This window comes from Erinaceus europaeus, chromosome 2 (genome assembly GCF_950295315.1).
Source record: "Erinaceus europaeus chromosome 2, mEriEur2.1, whole genome shotgun sequence".
Classification (NCBI taxonomy): Eukaryota; Metazoa; Chordata; class Mammalia; order Eulipotyphla; family Erinaceidae; genus Erinaceus; species Erinaceus europaeus.
The window spans coordinates 189,461,529-189,484,388 of NC_080163.1; the positions used below are offsets into that span (position 1 = coordinate 189,461,529).

Genomic DNA, 22,860 nt, shown 5'->3' on the forward strand with positions numbered 1-22,860 from the left:
ATAGGACAGAGAGAAATGGAGAGATGAGGGGAAGAGAGAAAAGGGGAGAGAAAGATAGACACCTGCAGACCTGCTTCACCGCCTGTGAAGTAACTTCCCTACAGGTGGGGAGCAGAGGGCTCGAACTGGGATCCTTACGACAGTCCTTGTGCTTTGCGCCACCTGCGCTTAACCTGCTGCGCTACCGCCTGACTCCCAGCGTCTTCCTTTTTCACCCCTAGGATGAAGGTCTTCATCCCAAAGAGACAGTGGCAGCAGTAGTTGAGATATTACAGGAGTTCGGTGGAGTGCGGCCTTCTGTTTGCCACCTAGTAGTTGCATCTCTCTCTCTCTCTTTTTCCAGAGATTGCTTTTTCACGAGAGATCATGTAACCCAGTCATTTATCCTTCAGGCTGAAATCTTTGCCGTGAACGTGCATCCACTCTCTCTCTCTCTCTCTCTCTCTCGCTTCTCTCACGCACATGCGCACATTCTTGCTCTCTCCATCGACCAGTGACCAAAGGAACCTGATTTTAGTATCTATTGGTATAATCACATTCCCAGTCTGTATGAAATTCCTTTTCCCCTTTGCCTTGGTTCAGGATTCCATCCATGACAGTGCACAACACCTTTGGCTTCCTTTCACTTGGGAGCGATTCTCAGCTTTTGTCTTTCTTGACCTAGACCTTTTCAACAGCACAGAGTTGTTGTTTTGGAAATTGTCCAGACCAGGACTTATTTGTTATTTCCTTTTCTAGTTCTCACTTTATTTTAACTCTCTGACCACTTCTCCTCTTTCTCCTTCTCTTCTTTCTCCTCCACCACCTCCTCCTCCTCTTCCTTTTGATGTACTTATTTTTATTAGTTATTTAACAGTGTTTCACAAAATTAGAAGATTTCATGACTCCTCTTTTTCCTCCTTCCCCTCCCTCTTCTTTGAAGTCATGGTAACGCTGGTTCACAGGTACAATTTCAGAATGCATGTTCCCAGGGGGCGGGCTGTGGCACACCTGGTAAAGCTCATACATTACCACTCCCAAGGACCCAGGGTCAAGTCTCCAGTCCCCAGCTGAATTGGGGGAAGTTTCATGAGTGGTGGAGCAGTGCTGCAGGTGTCTCTCTGTCCCTCCCTCATCTCACCATCTCTCTATTATTCTTTGTTTCTCTCCATTTCTCATTTTCAGGGGGGAAACAGCACACACAAACAGAATGCATACTGCTACCCTACTGCAACCACTGAATGTCATATTCACCCCTCCCCAACTGGACACCCTCCACTCTTCACCCTTGTCCCTGGCCCCCCTCTAAAAGCTCTGTTCTGCAGTCACATTCGAAAGAAGATGCCTTCATTTGACATTATCTCTTTTGTCCTTGATGGTTTCTTTTAAAGAAGAAATAAAAGAATATTTTATTTTAATAATTTTAAGACACACATAGGCACCAGGACACTGCTCAGCTCTGGTTTATGGCGGTGGCAGGGATAGAACCTGGGAACTCTGGTGCCTCAGGCCTGAAAGTCTATTGCAAAACCACTGTGCTTTCTCCCCAGCCCTCCCTGAAGCTTTCTGTTAATTTGTTCTGAGCACATTTATTTGTTTTTTTAATATATTTTTTTTGCCATCAGGGTTATCACTGGGGCTCAGTGCTTTCATGACAAATCCACCGCTCCAGTGTCCATTCTGATTTGTTCTCTTCTTTCATTGATAGGACAGAGAAATTGAGAGGGAGGAGGGGATAGAGAGGAGGAGAGAGAGAGACCTTGCAGCACTGCTTCACTGATTGTGAAGCTTCCCCCTGCAGGTGGGGAGTGGGGGCTTGAACCTCGGTCCTTCACATGGTAACTTGTCTGCTCAACTGGGTGCACCAGAGAGGATACAGCAGTTCACTGTTCTATGGTTCATGAAGCTTCCACTTTGTATGGTGTGCGCCCATGTGGTAGCTGGGAACTCGAACTCAGGTCCTCCCACATGGTAAAGTGTGTGTTGTATAGTGAGCCACCTCTCAGTCTGGAGCTTGTATTTTTGCATTCTCTTAATACTGTCTTGTGCAAAACAGACACTTTTACTTTTTTTTTTTTATAGACAAAGAGAAACCAAAGGGAAAGGGAGGGGATACAGGAAAGAAAAAGAGAGGCACTGTAGCCTTACATCACCATTTGTGAGTCATCTTCCCTGTAGATAAGGACCAGGTGCTTGAACCAGGTTCTTTGTGCATGGAAACATGTGTGCTCCATCAGGTGAGTCAGTGCCTGGCTTCACAGATGTTTTTACCTTAAATGAAGTCTGTCGAGAGCTGGTTCTCTCATAAATTGTGCCTTTGGTGCTGGACTTTTGAAGTCTTTGCCCAATTTGAGGTCACCTAGACTTTCCCCTATGGTATCCTTTAAGAGGCTTATACTTTTTGTTTGTTTGTTTTGGATTAACCCTGATGTGATCAGCAAGCATCCTGATTGTGACCAGATTGATAATTATCTTTAATGTGAATGTTCAACCAGGTACGCCACCACCTGGCTCCTAATTAACTATTTTTACCCAGAGCACTGCTCAGCTCTGGCTTGTGGTAGTGCTGGGGAATTGAACCTGGGACATTGGAGCCTCAGGCAAGAAAGGCTTTTTGTATAAATATTAGGTTCTCTCCCCAGCCATTTATTAATTTATTTATCTATTTATTATTTTTATAGATACAGAGAGAAACCAAAGAGAGGGGAGGGGATACAGGAGAGAGAAAGAGAGACACCTGTAGCACTGCTCTGACTTGTGGTGGTGTGGAGGATTGAATCTGGGACTTCAGAACCTCAGGATGAAAGGCTTCTTGTATAACCATTATGCTATTTCCCCCACCCTTTGATTCACATTTGAATGCTGAACCAGTTTTCTTTTTTTAAAATTTATTCATTCCCTTTTGTTGCCGTTGTTGTTATTATTGTCGTCATTGTCGTTAGATAGGACAGAGAGAAATGGAGAGAGGAGGGGAAGACAGAGAGGGGGAGAGAAAGACAGACACCTGCAGACCTGCTTCACTGATTGTGAAGCGACTCCCCTGCAGGTGGGGAGCCAGGGGGCTCTTTACTCTCCAAAATGTCCTTTTGAGGGCTGGGGAGATGTCATAATGGTTATGCAAAGACTTTCATGTCTGAGGCTCTGAGGTCCCAGGTTCTATCCCCAGAGCCACTAGAAACCAGAGCTAAGCAGTATTTTGGTCTCTCAGTGCTCTGGTCTCTTTGTCTTTATATCTTTACCTCTATATCTCTCTCATTAAAATAAGTAAAAAACAGTTTAAAAGATATACTTGCAGATGTGCACATTTCACAGATTAAAAAAAAAAAGTTTGTTCTGAAAACCACCACCACTTCCAGAGCTGATCTGGGAAGAGAGGTTCTGTCCACTCACATCTGAATTCTCAAGAGAGACACACTGCTAGAACCCACTGTCCCCACCCACACCTGCCCCATGTCATGTCCAAGCTGTGTGACATTAGGCACTTGCTTAATCTTACTTTGAGTCCTTGTGCCCATTTGTGTAACACACACACACACACACACACACACACACACACACGCACGCACGCACTGCTCAGTTCTGGCTTATGGTGGTGCCAGATATTGAACTTGGGACCACTGGGGGCCTCAGGTGTGAAGGTCCAGTGCTCTAAATGTTGAGCTATCTGCCCTGCCTTATGTGTTCATTGTTCAGATACTGAGCATCAAGAGGGGGTCCAAACACTGGCTTTTTCAAAATGGTGGGTCCCAGATTCCAATATGATGAGTTGGATGCTGCAACTGTTGGATGGTGGGTACTGCAGTTTCATGATTCCATAGTTTTGTCACTCCACAATACTGTGATTATGGAGTAAAGGTCTACTAAAGGGACATGCATAGGGTATGACTTGACACAGGAGGCTAAAGAATGTCTTTGGTAACAATATAAGGCATGACTCTGTGGACCTGTTCTCTCTCTTCTCCCAAATGAGCAAGAAATAACCAATTTATGGAACCCAATTGCAAACCACAGTATTGGAAATTCAATGACTTGTGAATCAAAAATTTTAACAGGGAAGGAAGAAGTATGTTGAGTTGGGTAAGCTCATCCAGCACCTTTGAGTGAACAATAAAAAGTCACCAGGAGTGGTCCATGAGGTTGATAAAACATTGGACCCTCAAGCATGAGGGCCTGAGTTCATTCCCCAGCCTTGCTTATGCAAGAGTGAAGCTCTGGTTTGTTCTCTCTCCCTTCTCCCTTCAAATAAATAAATCTAAAACAAGACAACATGAAACAAACAAACAAACAAACAATCACTCTTATGAATCAGAGAGTTTATACAACTTTCAGAGTTTGCAGGGCCCCATGTCCTCCCGACTTACTCTCAAGTGCTTCAAGTGGGATGCATTTGGGTGGGGGATGTTTAAGCATATGGAACATTTAGTTTAAGGAACACAAAGCTGTGAGGATGGTTGATGTGTGTGGATGTTCAGATTGTGTCCCGCACAAGGATGCCACTTCTAAGAGAACAAACACAGTGTTGGGGAATAAAACAACTCTCAGGTGATTATCATTCTCCTAGCTGGAACTTACAGCAGATCCTAAGGGATCCACCACAGAGAGTCTCAGCTTCAGAGACTCACAGCAAAATGAGTACATTCTGCACTCAGCTGGTGCACACATTCAGCACTTATTTCAGTTCGGTGCAACTTCAGAACACACACTTCAATTTTCAGAGCCCCAGTTAGTGTCACCTGTGAAATGGTAGTGGACACTGTTCCCTGTCAGATAGTGTTGAGGGTGCTAAAATGAGTGAGTGAGAAGCCTGGGGAGATGCATAGTGGTTATGCAACAGTCTTTTATGCCTGAGATCCCAAAGTCCCAGGCTCAATCCCCAGCACCATCATCAGTCAGAGCTGAATAGAGAACAGTGCTCTGGTTTTAGAAAAAGAAAAAGAAGGAAGAGAAAACAAAGGAAAAAGGCAGTTACATTCATGCCTAGTGAAATGCAGAAGAAGAGAATGGATAAGTAGAAAAAGGAAACAGAATAAAGTGTGCGTGTAGTGCTTTTAGCAGAGCGCAGACACAGAGTACTTGCTCGGCAACTAATATCAATTGTTATTCTTCTTCATAGCGTAGTGGCAAGTCTCCCTTCCACTTGCGCCAATGCTGAAGCATCTATCTCTATCTAGCAAGGCGAGCAGACAATGCCTTCTTTTCCTATACACCTTGCTCCATTCCCCCAAGCCTACAATTTGCCTTAGCCCCGCCCTCTCGCAAGCCCCGCCACCATGGCCCCGCCCCTCCGCCCCGCCCTGGCACAGCTCTGGTTCAGCGGGGCTGCAAGCTCATGGTGTAGGTCGGTGGGATGGTAGCAAAGCCCACGTGTTTGGGGGATACATCGATGTCCTGGGGCGACTGGGGGGACTTGAAACGGAAGTTCTGCATGATGGTGGTGAGGAAGAGGAAGAGCTCCATCCTAGCCAGGCCTTCTCCGAAGCAGTATCGCTTCCCTAAAGAGATGGGGGTGAGGTGCGGTTGGTGAGGCCAAGGTGAGACCAGCTCTGGAGGCAGCTTTTCCCATTACGCACCGAGAGCTGCAATTGCCCAGGACAAAGAGCTGGGCTCTTTCAAAGATGTCTCCTTAGTTGTCAGCCTCAGTTTCCCTCATACATGAGGTAGGGTGAGCCACACCAGGGTGTAGCAACGGGGACTTTAGACTCCCTCCACTGTCACTCCCACATTCAAATGTAGTGGCTGGGCTGTTCTTTCCTTTCCAGAATCTGAAGAATTTAACTGAACCTGGACTCAGTCTGGGCACTGATTTACCCCGTCTTGAAAGATAGAGACTTTGTCCTATGACTGGGGATATGCACTTTGGGGGGGAGGGGTTTGTAACTGGCCGGCTACAGGGTGGACCCTGAGGAACGTTTCTAGGCTGCAGGCTGGGGAGAGGAGCTGGGAGTAAGGAGCCCCCCACGAGGTGAGAGGTGGCTGGGCATCAGAGGCTGGTCTCTTACCAATGGAGAAGGGCACGAAAGCATCATTCTTCTTAAACTGCCCATTCTCATCCAGGAAGTGCTGGGGGTTGAATTCTAGGGGCTTGGAGAAGAACTTGGGGTCTCTCAGCACGGAACCCAGCATAGGGAACACTTCTGTACCCTGGGAAGGAGAGGGGGGGGCATTGGCTTTATTTATTGGAAAAGATATATATATATATATGTGTATATATACATATATATATATATATATATATATATAGAGAGAGAGAGAGAGAGAGCACTGTTCAACTTTGGCTGATGGTGGTTGCTGGGGACTGAACCTGGGACTTTGGAGCTTTGGGCATGAAAGTCTCTTTGCATAACCACCACTATGCTATCTCCCCAACTGAGAGGGACATTGGATCAGATGGGTGGGGTGGCTGGAGGGGTATTTGGATGCCGGGTGGGGAGGAGAAATGGGAGGTAGGGGTGTTAGGGGCCACTAAGTGAGGAGCTTTGGGGACCTGAGATTAATTTTTTGAGGCAGGAAATTCAGGGCACTTGGGGACTGGGTCTTCTAAGGCAGAATGTTTGGGGGATATGGGATTCAGATCCCCTGAAAAGGGGGTACAAGTAACACAGGCTTTGTGTTTCCTGAGACAGGCCTGCAGTTCATGCCTCTCTAGGAGGAGGCTGGGGGGGGGGTGTCTGTCTGTTCCGAGAGACTGGAACTTTGAGGTGGGGGGAATGGAGTTTATATTCCCTGATGTAGAAAGTGAGGAGAGAGACAGGATTCAGGAATCACTGAGTGGAGAAGATAGAGGGGGTGTCTTGTTTGGGAGAAATTCTTGATTGAGAGATGGGGGCAGGGGGTGAGAAGCATCTAGAAGAAGTGATGGGGTCCTAAGTGGCAGATTCTTCTAATTGGGGTGGAGCAGCACCTTGGGCAGGATGAATTCTCGAAACTTAGTGTCCTTGATGACTCTGCGGGACAGGCCCATGGGGATAATGTCTCCAAATCTTTGGATCTCATGGATCACCGCCTCTGTGTAGGGCATCTTGGCCCGGTCCTCGAACTTGGGTTGACGGTTCTTGCCAATCACCTGGTCAATCTCCTTGTGGATCTTGGCTGGAGGAGGAAGGGATGTGTTTAGGTAGCTAACACTCTCTGGGCTGGGACAATTGGATAGGCACAATTGGACACGGTCTGCATGACAGACACTCGTAATAAGGGCAGCAGCTATTTAAAACAGATGCTGCTGGCTCAAAGTCCTCCTCATGCAAGGAGAGAGCTTTTGGAGACCGAGTCTGAAAGAGCATCACTGGGCACACTCCGGGCTCAGCCCGGGAACTATTTTCCATCATTTCAGATGTTGTTCCTACTTAACAGCAAACAGAACTGAACTGTGTATCACCCACTGTGGGTGACTGAGGGTCTAGGGATCTGGGAGCAATGGGGACACTGCAGTAGGGTCAGAAGGTCCTTGAGGGTCTGTGGGGCGCCCCCTTCCTGTCCCCTCCGGCCTTACCCTCCACATCTGGGTGCTTCATGAGCAGCAGGAAGCCATAGCGCATAGTCGTGCTGACTGTTTCTGTGCCCGCAAAGAAGAGGTTCAGCGTGGTCAGCACCAGGTTCTTCATGTAGAACTCTGTGTTGGGGTTCTTCTTCTCCTGCAGGCAGAGATGTATCAGGCTGAACCCACTGCCCTTGAGGTCCTTTGGGGTTCTCCCTGGGACCCTTATCTTTTGGATCCAGACCACAGGTGGGGAAGGACTCTAGTTACGCGAGGCTCTCTTTGGTCTCCTGGCCTCTTTACAGGCTGCTGGCTCTGCCTCAAATGCTCTCCGCACACACTCTTCCCAGTTCCTTCTCTTGCAGCTTAGTTGCCACTCTGAATGGCAGGGATATTTCAAAAGAGAGGACTAGACAGAGGTAGTGAATAAGAGACAGAGTAGGCAGAAGCGAAGTAGCCTGGGAGAGTAGAAGAGAGAGATTTTTTGAGACACAGAAACAGCATTTTAAGCAAGACAGTTCTATTCCACTGAAAAGTCCTGAAGCTTCCTCTGGAGGAATCACTGCCTTGGTCCTTTCACCTTGAACTTCTTAGTCATTATCTCTTTTCATCTCAGAGGAAAACTGGCATCTAGATGGGTGTGACAAAAGGAAGTCAGTGTGGCGAAGTGTGACAGAAGGAAGCCAGGTCACCTGACCACACAGGCAAAAAGAGGGACTGAAGGAGAACATGAGATGGGTAGAAGTATCAGTCTTGGAGTCGAGTCTGGGGTTTTGAGTCAGGGCCCACAACTTCTTCATTCTGTGCTTTCAGAAGGCCACTTACACTCTCTGGGCCCCGGTTTCCTCATTTGTAAAACTCAGGCCTTATTGGACAAGCTGTCCTGAGTTCTAAGTCTATGAGTGCTGTAGACACTTAGAGCAGTGCCAGGTGCCCGGTCATAGTGAGCAGTTTTTGGTGTTAAAACTCCCCTGTTTCTCCTGACCCAGTCTTGCCTGTGGGTGAGGCCTCATTGGTAAGAACAGTAATGGTCTATAAGTGGGATTGTGAAGATTACCATGATGGGGAGGTAGCTTGAGTGGGTCTCTTTTGTCCCCCTTATCCCAGTTTGTGCCATCTATACACACACACACACCACACCACACACTTGGTGGATTCCACCACCCCCCCAGCTGCATTGTACCTCCTGCATGCGGATGAGGAAGGAGTCGATGAAGTCCCGTGGAGAGTTGGGATCCAATGTGTATTTGTTCTGTTCCACCTTCTTGGATATAAAGTCCTCCAGCCCCTTCAGCTCTTTAAAGGCCTGTTGTTGTGGCCCTGGCAGGTGTTTCATCACTGAGTAGAACATTTCAAAGAGCTGCAGGTGGAAGAAGATGGGGGAGGGAGAAGAGGGCTATCAGTTAGCAGGTTATAGTGGGACTTTCCCAGGGCAAGGAAGATGCTGGTTTAAGGCACCTGTCCTGGTGTGTAGGTATTTAGGTAGGCTTGGATGGGAATAGATATCTTAAATTTTTCCTTGAGTGAAGTGTGAGAGTTCCTGTCCAAGAACGTAGGTGATTGGATAGAACGCATATTCACGTTTCAGCTGAGGCTGCACTGAAACACACTTCATGTATTCATGTGAGGTTGGATAGGGTGACATGTGCCCAGGTGGGTAGCAACTCAAATGGGACTGGTATGGAGGAGTGAATACTCAGATTTAGGCATTCAAGAAGGCTCAGTTAGAGACAGTTGTCTAGAGATTGGGGGAATCTGAATTGGGGGCTCTGCATAGGTGTGATTAAAGTGAGGTTGGTATTCAGGTATTCCAGTGGGGGAGATAACATCAGTATTCATATATCCAAAAAAAGGTACCTAGGTGCCACCTCCATAGGTGAGCCTATTTAGCTCTCCTTTTGGCACCCATAGCAAAAACAGTAGTTCATGGAAAAACATTTGCATAAACAGACTTTCTACAGAAAGAGACAAACAGTTCAACATCCAGGTTATAAGATACAGAAAAAAAACCCACCAAAAAAAAAGGGGCCTCCCATGTGATAACAAACTGAAAGCAGAAGAAGTCTATAAGACGGGACTCTAACCTGGTGAGCAACAAGAGGCTGTGCTGAAATCCTGGCATCTGAGTTCTACTCTGTAACCATGCAAGATGGGAATGTAAAATCCTTAAGGAGGGAGAGGGTGAGCTTCAGTGACAGTTCTCCTCAACCACACACAGAAGTTTGCCAGATTCAGAGAGATGAGTCCATATTGGAATTTGGTTTCCATATAACAGTCCTTGAGGGCAAATTCCCTGCTAAAAGTCTATCAGAATATGTTCCTTGCCAGATCCAGAGCCCCAGCATGTGCCCTGTTCTCACACTCTAGACTGAGGCCCCTGCTGCATATCAGACCACTGTAACGTAATGACTATTGAATACTCAGATACCCAAACCTCTTCTCAGTTAATATCCAGGTTCAACACAGATATTCATATCTAGTTCCTCCCAGGGCATAAAGACCAATGAGAAGACACAGGAAATTACCCACTCTGTTGGACCAAGACAGTAACAGGGAGAAAGTCCCAAATTCAACAGAAATATTTAAATTTCCTAAGGAGGACATCAAAAGCATAGTCTTTAAGTATGCACACTAAAATGAGAAATTCAATAGAAGAAAATTTCAGTAAAGTCAGAGAAAGTATGAGAGAAGCTTTAACACAAACAAGCAAGATAAAGAATATAGTAGGGGAATATATATATATATATATATGTATATATATATATTTTTTTCATTCCACTAGCAGAAAGATAGAATCCAAGAACTGAAGTGGTGAGGTGGAGGATAGGATACAGGAAAACATAATGCAAGCACACACACACACACACACACACACCCCATCATAAAAAGTAATGAACTATAGTAAATGAATAAAATTGATAAGAGTTATTGGAACATTTCAAAAGGAGTAAATTTAGCATTATGGAGATCCCAGAAGGAGAAAAGAGAGAAAACAAAACAAAATACTTATTTGAACAATATTAGTTGACAATTTCTGACCTCACAATACCAATTCGAAAGATGTGTTCTAGGGAACTGCTAAAACGTGTGTCTAAAAATGTTTGTACGAATAAAAGACAACTACAAGATGGTTTCACTCATGTAGGGAATTCAGAGATATGATTTACATGAACTTGCAAAAAAAATAAAAGTCCAAACAAAACAGATGCTAGCAGACTGTAAGGTTTGTGAGAACTATGGTGGGAGGTGGGAGGGTGGAGATACTGAACATTGGTGTTGGTTATAAGGTTATCTTAGAGTCATATAACAAACTATTAATAACAAGTTTTTTAAAAAAAAGTCTGTGAGGTCCATGAGGTGGTATAATGGATAAAATGTTAGGCTCTCAGGGGTTGGGCGGTAGCACAGTGGGTTTGAGCCCCCGGCTCCCCACCTGTAGGGGAGTCGCTTCACAGGCGGTGAAGCAGGTCTGCAGGTGTCTATCTTTCTCTCCTCCTGTCTTCCCCTCCTCTCTCCATTTCTCTCCGACCTATCCAACAACGAACGACATCAACAACAACAATAAAAACCACAACAAGGCTACAACAACAAGGGCAACAAAAGGGGGGAAAATGGCCTCCAGGAGCAGTGGATTCATGGTGCAGGCACGGAGCCCCAGCAATAACCTTGGAGGCAAAAAAAAATAAGTTGGGCTCTCAAATATGGGGTTCTGAGTTTAATCCCTGGCATCACATGTGCCAGATTGAGTGATGATTTGGTTCTCTCTTTCTCCCCTCTCTCTCTATATTAATAAATAACATTTTTAAATTGTTAAAAAAAACAACAGCAAAAACCAACCAAACAAATAAACTAAACAACCAAACAAACAAACAAAAAAAAAAGAAAAAAAATTCCCAAACTGAAGAAAAAGATAGAGTCTTAGAGCCAGGAAGCTCTAAGAATGCTAAACAAACAATGCTCACCAAGACACATGATAGTTAAATTGGCAAAATCACTGATAAAGAACAACAAAAACATTTAAAAGGACCAAATAAAAAGCAAAGATTCACTTATAAAGGTACCCAATAAGAGTATCAGCAGATTTCTCAACAGAAATACTTAAGACTAGAAGGAATTAGCAAGGTGTGTTAAAAAATTTGAATGGAAGAAATTTCCACTCAAGAATACTCTATCTAGTTAGGTTACCAGTTAGGTTTGAAGGAGGGATCAAGAGCTCTGCAGACAAACAGTAAAGAAGTGTATTGCCACCAAACCAGTCCTATACAAATACTAAAGGAACTTACATAAAATTGAAATATAGAATAATCTCATCTATGGAGGGCATATAAAGGAACAAAATAAGCTGGAGAGAGAGCATAGTGAATATGCAACATGTCCTTCAAGCCTGAGGATCTGATGTCCTAGGTTCAATCTCCAGCACCACAATAGCAGGGCTCTAGTCCCTCCCCACGCCACCCCCACCGCCAGCAAGGAAAACAAGCAAAATCTAACAGGGACAAGTTTTTGGACCGGAACAGCAGAACTGAGGTTACTCAAGGGAATAGGTAGGTAGGGAAGTTTGTGTGTGTGTGGGGGAGGGGGGAAGTGTTGAGGGAGTTCATGGACTTTGGTGAGGAGATATTGAAATGGTAGGTGTGGCTCAGTTACACATTTAGAAGAGGTGTTCGATTGTACTTTTACAACCTCTACACTCTTCTGAGCCTTGAAAACAAATTACATAACATAGAAAGAAAATTGGAGTTGGCAGTAGCGCAGCAGGTTAAGCACAGGTGGTGCAAAGTGCAAGGACCAGCGTGAGGATCCCGGTTCAACACCCCCCTGCCCCAGCGGCTCCCCACCTGCAGGGGAGTCGCTTCACATGCGGTGAAGCATGTCTGCAGGTGTCTACCTTTCTCTCCTTCTCTCCCCATTTCTCTCTGTCCTATCCAGCAACGACGACAACAATAATAACTACAATAATAAAACAACAATGGCAATAAAAGGAAATAAATAAAATAAAAAAGAAAGTCAGATGGGGGAGTGTGGGCAGTAGCACAACGGGTTAAGCACACATGGTGCAAAGAGCAAGGACCAGCGTGAGGATCCCAGTTTGAGCCCCCAGCTCTCCATCTACAGGGGGGAGTTGCTTCACAGGCGGTGAAACAGGTCTGCAGGTGTCATTCTCTCCTCCTCTCTGTCTTCCCCTCTTCTCTCCATTTCTCTCTGTCCTATCCAACAATGACGACATCAATAATAACAACAATAGTAATTACAATAAGAATAAAAACAACAAGGGCAACAAAAAGGAAATAAATATTAAGGAAAAAGAAAATCAGCTGGAAATATGGAGTCTTTTAACCTAGTGCATCTGTTGGGTATACTTGTTGAAAACATTTAAAAATATTTTATTTTAAATATTATTATTTAAATATTTAGTTACTATTGGATAGAGACAGAGAAACTGGGAGGCGGGGAGAGAGATAGAGTGGAAGAGACAGGTACCTGTAGCTCTGCTTCCCCACACTTGAAGCTTTCCCCCATACTGGTTGGGGGAGGGTTGAGCCTGGGTCCTTGCACACTGCAATGTGAACATTTAACCAGGGGTGTCACCGCCTGACCCCTTTTAAATTTTAACGAGAGACATACAGCGGGAAAGACAGAGATAGAGACATAGGGGCACTGCTCAGGTCTGGCTTGTGCTGATGCTAAGGATTGAACCTGGGCCTTAAGAGTCTTAGACATGAGAGCCTTTTTGCATCACCATCATACTATCCCTCCTAGTCCTCCTGTTGGATATTAAAAGTGTGTGATGCTGGGGATCACAGTTCCACGAAAGAGTGCTGAGCTGAGTTATCCCCTACAGCCTAGTTTTGGGTTTTGGGGGGATCGGTAGCCAGGAGTCCTTGGAAACTGGGTATCTGGGTTCAGGTGCGAGTGTTTGGTTGTCCAAGAGTGCAGCGATCTGGCTTGGAGGGTGGTCCCTGAGTGAGTGGAGGAGGATGGGAATTTGGGGGCAAATCTGCCCCCTCTGTCTCTGGGGGTGTCTCTGGGGCAGCCAGGCTGGATGGACTTACCTGCCCAGTGGATGTGGCTGTGAACTGGAAGCTCCCCAGCATCATCCGCAGCAGCGACAGGAACTCCTCGTCCTCATAGTCAAAGCGGTCGCCGAAGACGATGGAGCTGATGACGTTGGACACGGTCCGGCTCAGGAAAAAGGTGGGGTCGATGAAGGCGCCTGGGGGACCAGGGATGGGGGTGTTGAGAAGAGTCACCTGGACCGTCTGCAACGCTGAGCCCAGAGCAGGAGCATGGTGGGTGTGGGGAGGGCTGCTCTCTCTCCTTGCTCCTGTCTCCTGTATCCCAGCTGCCCGGCTCACCCTTCGTGGCCCTGAAGGACTCGATGAGGAAGCCCGCCTCCTCCTGGATGCGCTCCTCGATGCCGCGCTTGCCGACGCCGAAGTCCCGCAGGGTGGTGATGGAGAAGCGCCTCAGCTGCTTGGCACGCTCGCCGTTGCTGAAGGCCACGCCTGGGGGAGGGAGGGATGGCAAGAGAGGGTTGGGATATGGGGATGGGGCCGCTGCAGGTCGGCTCCCAGGGGTCCCCAGGGTGGGGGCGGGGAGGTGCGCACAGAATGAGAACCCAGGTAGGGGTGCAGGGAGGGAAAGAGGAGGAGGGGAGGGGGCTTGGCATAGGGAAAGAGGGTAGGGGCTCAGGTGGACAGGGAGGAGAGAGGGAAGGGGAGAAAGGTGGATGCAGAAGGGGAGCACTGAGGATCAGAGAAACAGAAGCTGGGATAGATACTGAGTTGTTTTATTTTATGTATAGTTATTTTGGGGGGGAATAGAGAAAGAAAACAGGGAAAGGGGAGATAGAGAGGGAAAGTGACAGAGAGAGGGGGCTGGGTAGTGGCTCATCTAGTTAAGTGCACATAGTGCTAAGTACAAGGATCCAGGTTTGAGCCCCTGGTTCCCCACCTGCAGGGGGTGGGTCATTTGACAAGTGGTGAAGCAGATCTGCAGGTGTCTCTCTTTTTCTTCCCCATCTCCCCCTCCTCTCTTAATTTCTCTCTGTTCTATCCAATAAAATGGGGGAAAATAGCTGCCAGGAGCAGTGGATTTGTAGTGCTGGCACTAAGCCCCAGCGATAACCCTGGAGGCAAAAAGAGAGAGAGAGAGAGATACCTGTAGCACTGCTTCATCACTTGTGAAGCTTCTCCCTACTGCAGGTTATTTTATTTTATTTTATATTAGGCAGAGAGATAGAGAGAGAGAGAGAGAAATAAGGCACAGCATGAAAGCTTTCTTAAATGTGGGGGAAGCCTGGGCTTGAATCTGGGCTGCACACATAGCAAAGCAGAGCACTACCCAGGTGAGTTATTTGATTTGATTTGATTTTACTTATTAGATACATACAGAAAAACTGAGAGGGGGAGGTGGAGACAGAGATAGAGATAGAGACCTGTAGCACATCTTCACTGCTCATGAAGCTTCTCGCCTGCAGGTGGAGAGCTGAAGCTTGAATCTGGGTCCTTGGGCATGGTAACGTGTGTTCAACTGAGTACACCACTGCCCAGCACCTCAAGTGAGCTATTTTTCTGATCCCTAGACCAAGTTGGCATACAAGAATCAGAAGGTAAGATGCCCAGAGAAGCAGAGACACATATAAGGAGAAAGAGGCAGAGGAGTGAGGGAGGGGAAATGAAATATGTGGAGAACTGGGAGGTAGAAAAAAAATGGAGCCACACAGACAAAAGAAAAATAGGGAGAGACAGAAGTTGTCCGTCCAGGGAGAGGAGAGACTCACCAGCAGATGGGGATGGGTGGGTTGAAGCAGAAAGTGTGAGATTCTAAGGCAGGAAGGAGAGAGAGAGAGAAGGAGAGAGAGGTGGAAGCACAGAAGCTGAGATGGAAAAAGACACAGAGATAGTGGGTAGAGTTCATAGCAGAAGCCCAGGTGCTCCTGAGAGACTCAGAGAAGGGAGAGACGTGGAGAGTGAAAGAGGGAGAGGTGTGGATAAGTATAGACACTCAGAGGCAAGTCAGAGGAGTCCCTGAAGAGGCCATAGCCAGCTAGGCCGGGAAGCCTGGGCCACAAGCTCCAGGGCATGGGGCCAGCAAAGTCCTCTGGGGAAACTGAGGCCTCAGTGGCACCTGCCCTCACCGTAGCCTTTGAAAAGCCAGTCGATGATGGCGTTCTCCCCGCGCCCGCTGAACTCCTCTGCCTGGTCCACCAGCGCCTCTTTCACCGCGTTATATCCACACAACACCACGATGCGCCGGTGCCCCATGTGCACGGTGAACACTGACCCATAGCGCTCCCTGAGCTGAGGGGCAGGGGGAAAAGGGGGTCAGAGGGCAGGGCCCTGTGCCTGTATGGCCCCAGCAACAGGACCTGGGGGGCTTTTCCCAGGATCTGATAGACAGGGGTAGGGCGCCCCCAGATCTGGCCTTCTCTACTTGGGACCCTGCCCTGCCCCACAGAACCCCCTTTCCTCAGGCTCCCCTCTTGCTGACCCTCTGCCTTAAGGTCACAGCTACACAGGGGTCCCCATCCCTCCCAGCCCCCGGCATCCAGGGCCAGCCGTACCTTCATGAGGGAGTTGTACATGTGCTCCGTGTCCAGCTGGAGGTAGTTTCCGATGAAGGGCAGCGGTGTGGGCCCAGGGGGCATCTTCCCCAGCAGCTTCCTCTGCCGCCAGACAGACATCAGCACCATGAGCATCAGACAGGCCAGCAGAGCCAGGAGCAGCAGCCCCGAGGCCAGCATGGTGGAGGTGGCAAGGGAGCAATGGCCAGATGATGAGGGCTGGGGAGCTGTGCCTTTATACTGCTGGGGAGAGTGGGCAGGACTTTGATCTGATTATATAACCAGCCATTTCATCTCCAGACTGCAACCCCAAGCACACTTCCCACTTACCTTGGGACATAGCCAACGAGGGAGAGGACTGTTATGTCCAGATTTCAGATCCTATTCCCACAGAGTGGAGGCCAGAATCACATGTAAAAGCAAAGAGCCTTTTCAGATAAGTCTTATCTGAAAAAAACTTTTTTACACATCACAACATTTTAACATTACTAATCTGTCATGATTATAGGCAGCTGTCTCGTCTTTTAAATCTAATTTTTCATCTAATGGCAGCTGTTCATCATGGCTACAGGGCTGAGGCTAGATAACAGGCGGGGCAGAAGGCTCTGGATCCTTTTCTCTTACTTATTAGTCGGGCGAGACTTATCTCCATCCTCTTTTGTATTCTCTTTATCTACGTATTTTTTTTTTTTGAGCTCTAACTATATCCTTGGAAGTTACCTTGAAATAACCAATTTTTAAAAAAATATTTATTTATTTATTCCCTTTTGTTGCCCTTTTTTATTGTTGTAGTTATTGATGTCGTCGTTGTTGGATAGGACAGAGAGAAATGGAGAGAGGAGGGGAAGACAGAGAGGAGGAGAGAAAGACAGACACCTGCAGACCTGCTTCACTGCCTGTGAAGCGACTCCCCTGCAGGTGGAGAGCTGGGGACTCAAACCGGGATCCTTATGCCAGTCCTTGAGCTTTTTGCCACATGCACTTAACCTGCTGCACTACCACCCAACTCCCCACCAATTGTTTTTTAATCATCTCCCTGTTCTGACCTTCTGTATGAGCTAAATCTAACAGCTTTTTTTTTTAAATCCATTTTTAACCCACTTAAAGAAATTTTCTGCTGCACAGCAAGCACATGCCATGGGACCTCTCCCCTGGCCAACCCCCAGCTAACAAAAGTTTACTTACTCTTACCCACACATCTTTACTTACTTTTATCTACACATCTTATTTATACCAAACTTCACTTATCAGAGCCTTTTTTAAATTTTATTTTAGTTTTCTTTTTTTTACTTCTATAACCTTTTTGTAACTTTTTTTCAGTTTTATTTATACACTCTCAAGTATGATTATAATCTTTTAAAAACTTAGTACAAGGAGGAAAAGGAATAACAGAAAATTCACTCTAAGCATCATTAAATCTTTTATCAGACCAGAAACACCATGTACCAACTTAATTTATCAAGAATAAATCTCTGACAGTGTCTTAAAACAAACCAGATAATTTTTTTAAATTTTTTAAAAAATTTTATTTATTTATTCCCTTTTGTTGCCCTTGTTGTTTTTTTATTGTTGTTGTCGTTGTTGGATAGGACAGAGAGAAATGGAGAGAGGAGGGGAAGACAGAGAGGAGGAGAGTAAGATAGACACCTGCAGACCTGCTTCACTGCCTGTGAAGCGACTCCCCTGCAGGTGGGGAGCCGGGGTTCGAACCAGGATCCTTATGCCGGTCCTTGTGCTTTGTGCCACCTGCGCTTAACCCGCTGCGCTACAGCCCGACTCCCCCAGATAATTTTTTTTAAAGAAGAAAGATATAATGAGGAAAATAAGAGCAAAAGCCTCAGGTAAGAAGATCATTAACATAACCATTGTGTTTTCTTTCACTCACCCAGGCCAATTCTACCTCTTTAGTTGAGAAGGTATTTGAAAACTTTTATGTATCAATAACCTTTTTGCCATTTGTCACACAGTCAAGATCAAGACACATCCTCTTAAGTTGGATACCTAACTTAAGAGGCTCTGTTTGAATTTTAAAGAACATAAATTTAAAGATTATCTTATTTAACCTACTGTAGCAATCCCTGTAAGCCAAGATCTTCAAACCAAATTCAGTTTAACTAAATTTTACTTTAAACTTTAAACAAACTCCAGTTACTTAGAGAGTTAACACACATTAGTGACAATGTTTTTCAGAACATCCACAGTGTCAGACAAATGCCAAATTTCTGTGGACCAATTTCCAGAAAACAGTTCACAGGGCATTTTGGGGGCCTTCCAAAATGTCCTGGAACCTTTTCAGCAAAATACATAGATAATTTGCATTTCAGTTTGGAGATGAAGAATCGTCACCTTAAATACTTAGACTTTTACTTTAAAATTAATGTTTCTCAGGCCATTCGCTGAAACAAAAAGTCATTAGTTTACCTTCTTTTTTTTTAACACTTAAACTTAAATTGTGGGCTCTAGATTTAAATTATTTAAAATGGTCTAACTCCATAGTTAATGGAGTTGAAGATGTTTGTCCCATGATTCTGGGTTCCTGCAGGATGAAGGGTGAAACAAAGGAGACACACAATCAACAAACAAAAACAGAAACTGGCCCCCGGGGAATACTCGGAGACACAGAGCAACTGGCCTCCAGGAATACACATCCGGAGACACAGCAACTGGTAAGGGATGGGTTTGAGGGTGGGGGGTAAGGAAGAGCCCTGAGCTGAGGATGTGGGGTTCCTAAAGGAGCACTGTGAGGAGAGTCATCCAGGTTCTGAGCTCAGGCTATGGATACTTTGGCTCTGGAGGCCTCGAATCCTCAGCAGAACGTCACAGTGAGCTGGTGTTAGGTCTGCCTGGCTCTGGCTGGGAAGGAGGTGGAAGTCTAGAGTCACATTTGAGTGAACCTTCGACTCCCTTCCACAACAGAAGGGGAGTCCCTCATGGGCTCAGTTGGCAGGAGGAGGAGAGGTGGGACAGAGGCTACACTAACCACCACTATGTATGGTGTTTTCATATACCAGCTACCTAAACAGGGAATGATGGGCTACAAGACAGTATTGTCTCCTGGGTACAGTTTCACATCTCCCCCAAATACTGAGTTCTTTTTTCCTCTGCTGAGCACTGTTCAGCTCTGGTTTATGGTGGTGCTGGGGACTGCACCTGGGACTTCTGAGCTTCAGGCATGAGAGTCTCTTTGCATAACTATTATGCTGTCTGCTCCAGACCTCTGCCAATCTTGATATGTGCCATTACACCTCATCCATTATTAAAGTACTTTTTTTTTCTCCACCATAGGGCACTGTGCCCTAGCTTTTTTTTTTCCTTCTCCCCAGAGTGGTGCTGGGGACTGAACCTAACACTTTGGAGCTTCAGGCATGAAAGTCTTTTTGCATCACCATTATACTATCTCCCTCCCACACCCCTTTTTATTACCTTCTTATTCCCCATTAATATCTTCAAATCTACTGAGACAGATGAAGGGTTTATTGGTATTTCACCCTATTGATTCCTTTGCCCTGTTTCATTTCTCCACTATTTGTCTTTCTCTTACTGGCCTATTTCTCTTCGTGTAAATCCCCTCCTTCCAGTTGCATTAATGTTAATAGCAAAAGACAAGAGCACATTTCTTCTTACCTTGGAATAGTATTCCTTTATGTTTAGGTACCATGTATTTCTTTATTTTTTGATATTATCTTTATTTATTTATTGGATAGAGATAACCAGAAGTTGAGAGGGAAGGGGGTGATAGAGAGGGAGAGAGACAGAGAGACCTGCAACACTGCTTCACCACTTGCAAAGCTTTCCCCCCTGTAGGTGGAGACCAGAAGCTCAAACCTGTGTCTTTGCTCATTGCAACACGTGTGCTCAACCAGGTGTGCCACTACTTGGCCCCGATACCACATCTTTCTTATCCATTCCTTAGCTCTCAGGCTCTAGAATTGTCCCAAACCTTGGCTATTACCCATGGCGCTGTATTTGTACTTACCTCTTTGAATAAGCGCTTATGTGTTGCTCAGAGAGACACCTAGGAGCAGAATTGCACTGCAAGTCTGCTGTTCATATTTTGAGACATTGCAGACTGTTTTCCATAGGGACTCATCAATTCACTTTCCCACCACCATTGTGTCTTTTTCCTTTTTCTCCACATCCTCACTCCCATTGGTTATTTCTCCTCTCTCTCTCTCTCTCTCTTTTGCCTCCATTTATGTCATTCTTATAGGTGTGAGGTGGCATTTCATTGTTTTGATTGGTATTACTCTGATCAGCAGTGACTTTGAGTATTCATGTGACTGTTGGGCAGCTGTGTATCTTCTTTAATGAAGAATCTGTTCGAAGGATGGGATGGGGAGTTAGATAGTATAATGGTGATGCAAAGAGACTTTCATGCCTGAGGCTCTAAAATCCCAGGTTCAATCCCCTGCATCACCGTAAACCAAAGCTCTGGTAAAAAATAAAGGTTTGGGGGGGGCAGGTGGTGGTAAGTGGTGGTGCCCTTGGTTAAGTGAACACATCACAGTACATAAGTACCTAGGTTCAATCCCCTGACCCCCACTTGCAGGGGGAAAGCTTCACAAGCAGTGAAGCAGGGCTACAGGTGTTTCCCTGTTTGTCTCCCTCCCTATCTCCCACCTCCTTCGAAATTCATTTATGTCATATCAAATAAAACAAATAAAGTTAAAAAATAAAATAAATTATTTTAAAAATCTGTTCAGATTTTTTTTTAACCAGTGTTCCCTAAAGATGCTCACCTGAGCTCACACTGGCAGTGAGTGTGGGCCCTGGGTTTTGAACCCTCTCCCTCTCTTCCTGCATTGTCTGCCCTGGCCTAGCCTGGTGCCCGTGGAGATCAGCTGTAGCATAGGTGGGTGCTGAGAGCAGTCCCATATGGACTCAAGAGGGATCCATGGCAATCCTGTCTCCCTGCTGCCTCTGATGTGGGGCAGGTGTGAGATGGGCACCTGCCTGGGCACAGACAAGGCACCAGAAGGCTCTGTTGTTGACATCAGGGTGACGGGGCAGGACCAGGGGCTTGTGCTGGTATTGAGCTTGTACTGAGGCCAGGCTAAGAGTGATGACCAGCTGGCAGAGCCCTAGGAGCCAGCACACGGTGGAGCCTCCCTGTGTCAGAGGGCTCTGCCAGGGGGCTGAGGAAGGCAGGAGAGTGGCACCTTACAGGCTCTGAGGTCAGGTCCAGCATCTGAGGCACCTGAGAGTGGCCTTGTGTGGGCCTGAGCAGGACCCTAAATGCGCCTCCATTGGGCAGCCCTGCCTCTCTCTAATCTTGAGCAGGTGTTGGTAGGCCAGGGCTGGCATCTTGCTCAGAGTGCTCTAGGCCTCTGGGCTCTGAGTCCTGTGTGGAGGGAACAAAGGGCAGGGAACAAAGCATTGGGAGGCCAGTTGTTTATTGGTTTGGGATGGGGGAGGAGGAGGGCAGGAGGATTAGCGTGGGCTGGTGTTTGGCCCTGCACTTCATCTAGTCCCAGCAGACACTCCCTAAGCCTGGCCACTAACTTCCTCAGAGTGACACAGCAATTCCTGTGAGCCATGCCTGAATTCACCTCTGCCCTCCAACTGATGATGTGTAAAGAGTATAGGCCCCACGACAGTGACGCCACCTCACACCGCCTCTAACGTCATCTCACCCTACCTTTCCATCCCTGCCCCCCCCCACAAAGAAAGGCCTTTTCCTCAATAAATCAAGTCACTGCCTTAACAGAAGTCCCAAATTGGTGTCTTTTCTTTTCTCAAGTCCTCGACACTCTTCCTCCTGCTCAGCCCCCAAATGGGGGTATGGCTGGTCCAGATCTCCCTCCTCGCAACTACCTGTCTGGGAGAACTCGGCAGGCTGGGCTGGTACCAGTACCAGTATCCCTAACCCCCCTGGGCAGTCTACACCTGGCCTGGCCTCAAGCCTGCTCCCCTCCTCTTCCCCTGTGTTCTTTGAGGGAGGGAGAAATTGAGGGGCAGGTGGACTGTTTATCGAGGAGTATGGTACCAGCTTCTGTGATACAACCAGGGGACTTGAGGACAGAGAGATCAAGTGAACTTGCCTGCTGATGACCTTGGTCTTGGATGGAGCCTGGCAGTGTGTGTCATCACAAGCCTGACCTGCTGACTCAGGGCAGGGTCCTTGTGGCTGGGGATGGGCCTCATAAGGGTGCCCATGGGGAAGCCTGGGCCTCGATTTCTTTTTCTAGGCATGAGTCTCATGGTTGAAAGCAAGCTAAGACATAGACCAGAGTCCTGACCTATCCTTTCTTTGCTACATGACCTTCGACAGGTGGCCTCCTTCTGTGTGCTCTCTGGGGTGCTGACAGCACCGTATGCAGGGCTCAGAGAGTGAGTGCCATGGTGTCCACGGGGCTAAGCACTAGATAAGAAGCAGATGTGCTTAGCTGGACAGGAGCTGGTGCGAGGATCTGAGAGCACACAGCCTTCTCTGCTCTGAAAGTCTGTAAAGAGGGAGAGGAGGAGTAGGGGGAAGTGAACAAAGAAGGAGAAGGGAAAGAGGAGGAGGAGGAGGAGGAGGAGCCTGAGCACAGCTAGACCTCTCTCACCTCACCCAGCTGTGACTAGGAAGCTGCTGCTGCAGGTGTCTTCTTGGTGGGGGTGGGGTGGGGGTGGGTGGGTGTTAGACTGGGTCAGACTCAGCCTCAGCTTGTGTGTGGGGAGGGTCTGGGTGCACAGGAAGCTCTGCACAGGACTTAGCTCTTCCTCATCCCTGACACCTTCCCTCTCTTTAAATAATTAATTAATTAACTAATTTATGGGTAGAGACAGAAATTGAGAGGGGAGGGGGAGCTAGAAAGGGAGAGAGGGGCCTGGTGGTGGTGGACCTGGTTGAGTACAC

At 46.9% G+C, this 22,860-nt stretch overlaps 1 protein-coding gene and 2 long non-coding RNA genes across 3 annotated transcripts in view; 2 read left to right on the forward strand and 1 right to left on the reverse strand.

The window, feature by feature from the left end:
* The window catches only part of LOC132536828 (uncharacterized), a 39,186-nt gene extending 25,240 nt beyond the window's left edge, over positions 1 to 13,946 (forward strand). Inside the window, exon 2 of the long non-coding RNA XR_009548366.1 lies at positions 13,488 to 13,946. This is a non-coding gene — a long non-coding RNA (uncharacterized LOC132536828). The remainder of the gene's footprint in view (positions 1 to 13,487) is intronic.
* On the reverse strand, positions 5,240 to 16,203 carry LOC103126971 (cytochrome P450 2A13). Its single transcript, XM_007537902.3, has 9 exons — positions 16,020 to 16,203; positions 15,594 to 15,756; positions 13,810 to 13,959; positions 13,507 to 13,667; positions 8,637 to 8,813; positions 7,469 to 7,610; positions 6,881 to 7,068; positions 5,979 to 6,120; positions 5,240 to 5,471 (listed from the first exon to the last, which is right to left on the reverse strand). The coding sequence occupies exons 1-9, from the start codon at positions 16,197 to 16,199 to the stop codon at positions 5,290 to 5,292; spliced, it is 1,485 nt and encodes a 494-aa protein (XP_007537964.2). The 5' UTR covers positions 16,200 to 16,203; the 3' UTR covers positions 5,240 to 5,289.
* LOC132536827 (uncharacterized) lies at positions 14,697 to 21,742 on the forward strand. The gene is made up of 3 exons (XR_009548365.1): positions 14,697 to 15,065; positions 18,562 to 18,685; positions 21,530 to 21,742. It is a non-coding gene; the product is annotated as an uncharacterized LOC132536827 (long non-coding RNA).
* Positions 21,743 to 22,860: the final 1,118 nt, after the last annotated feature.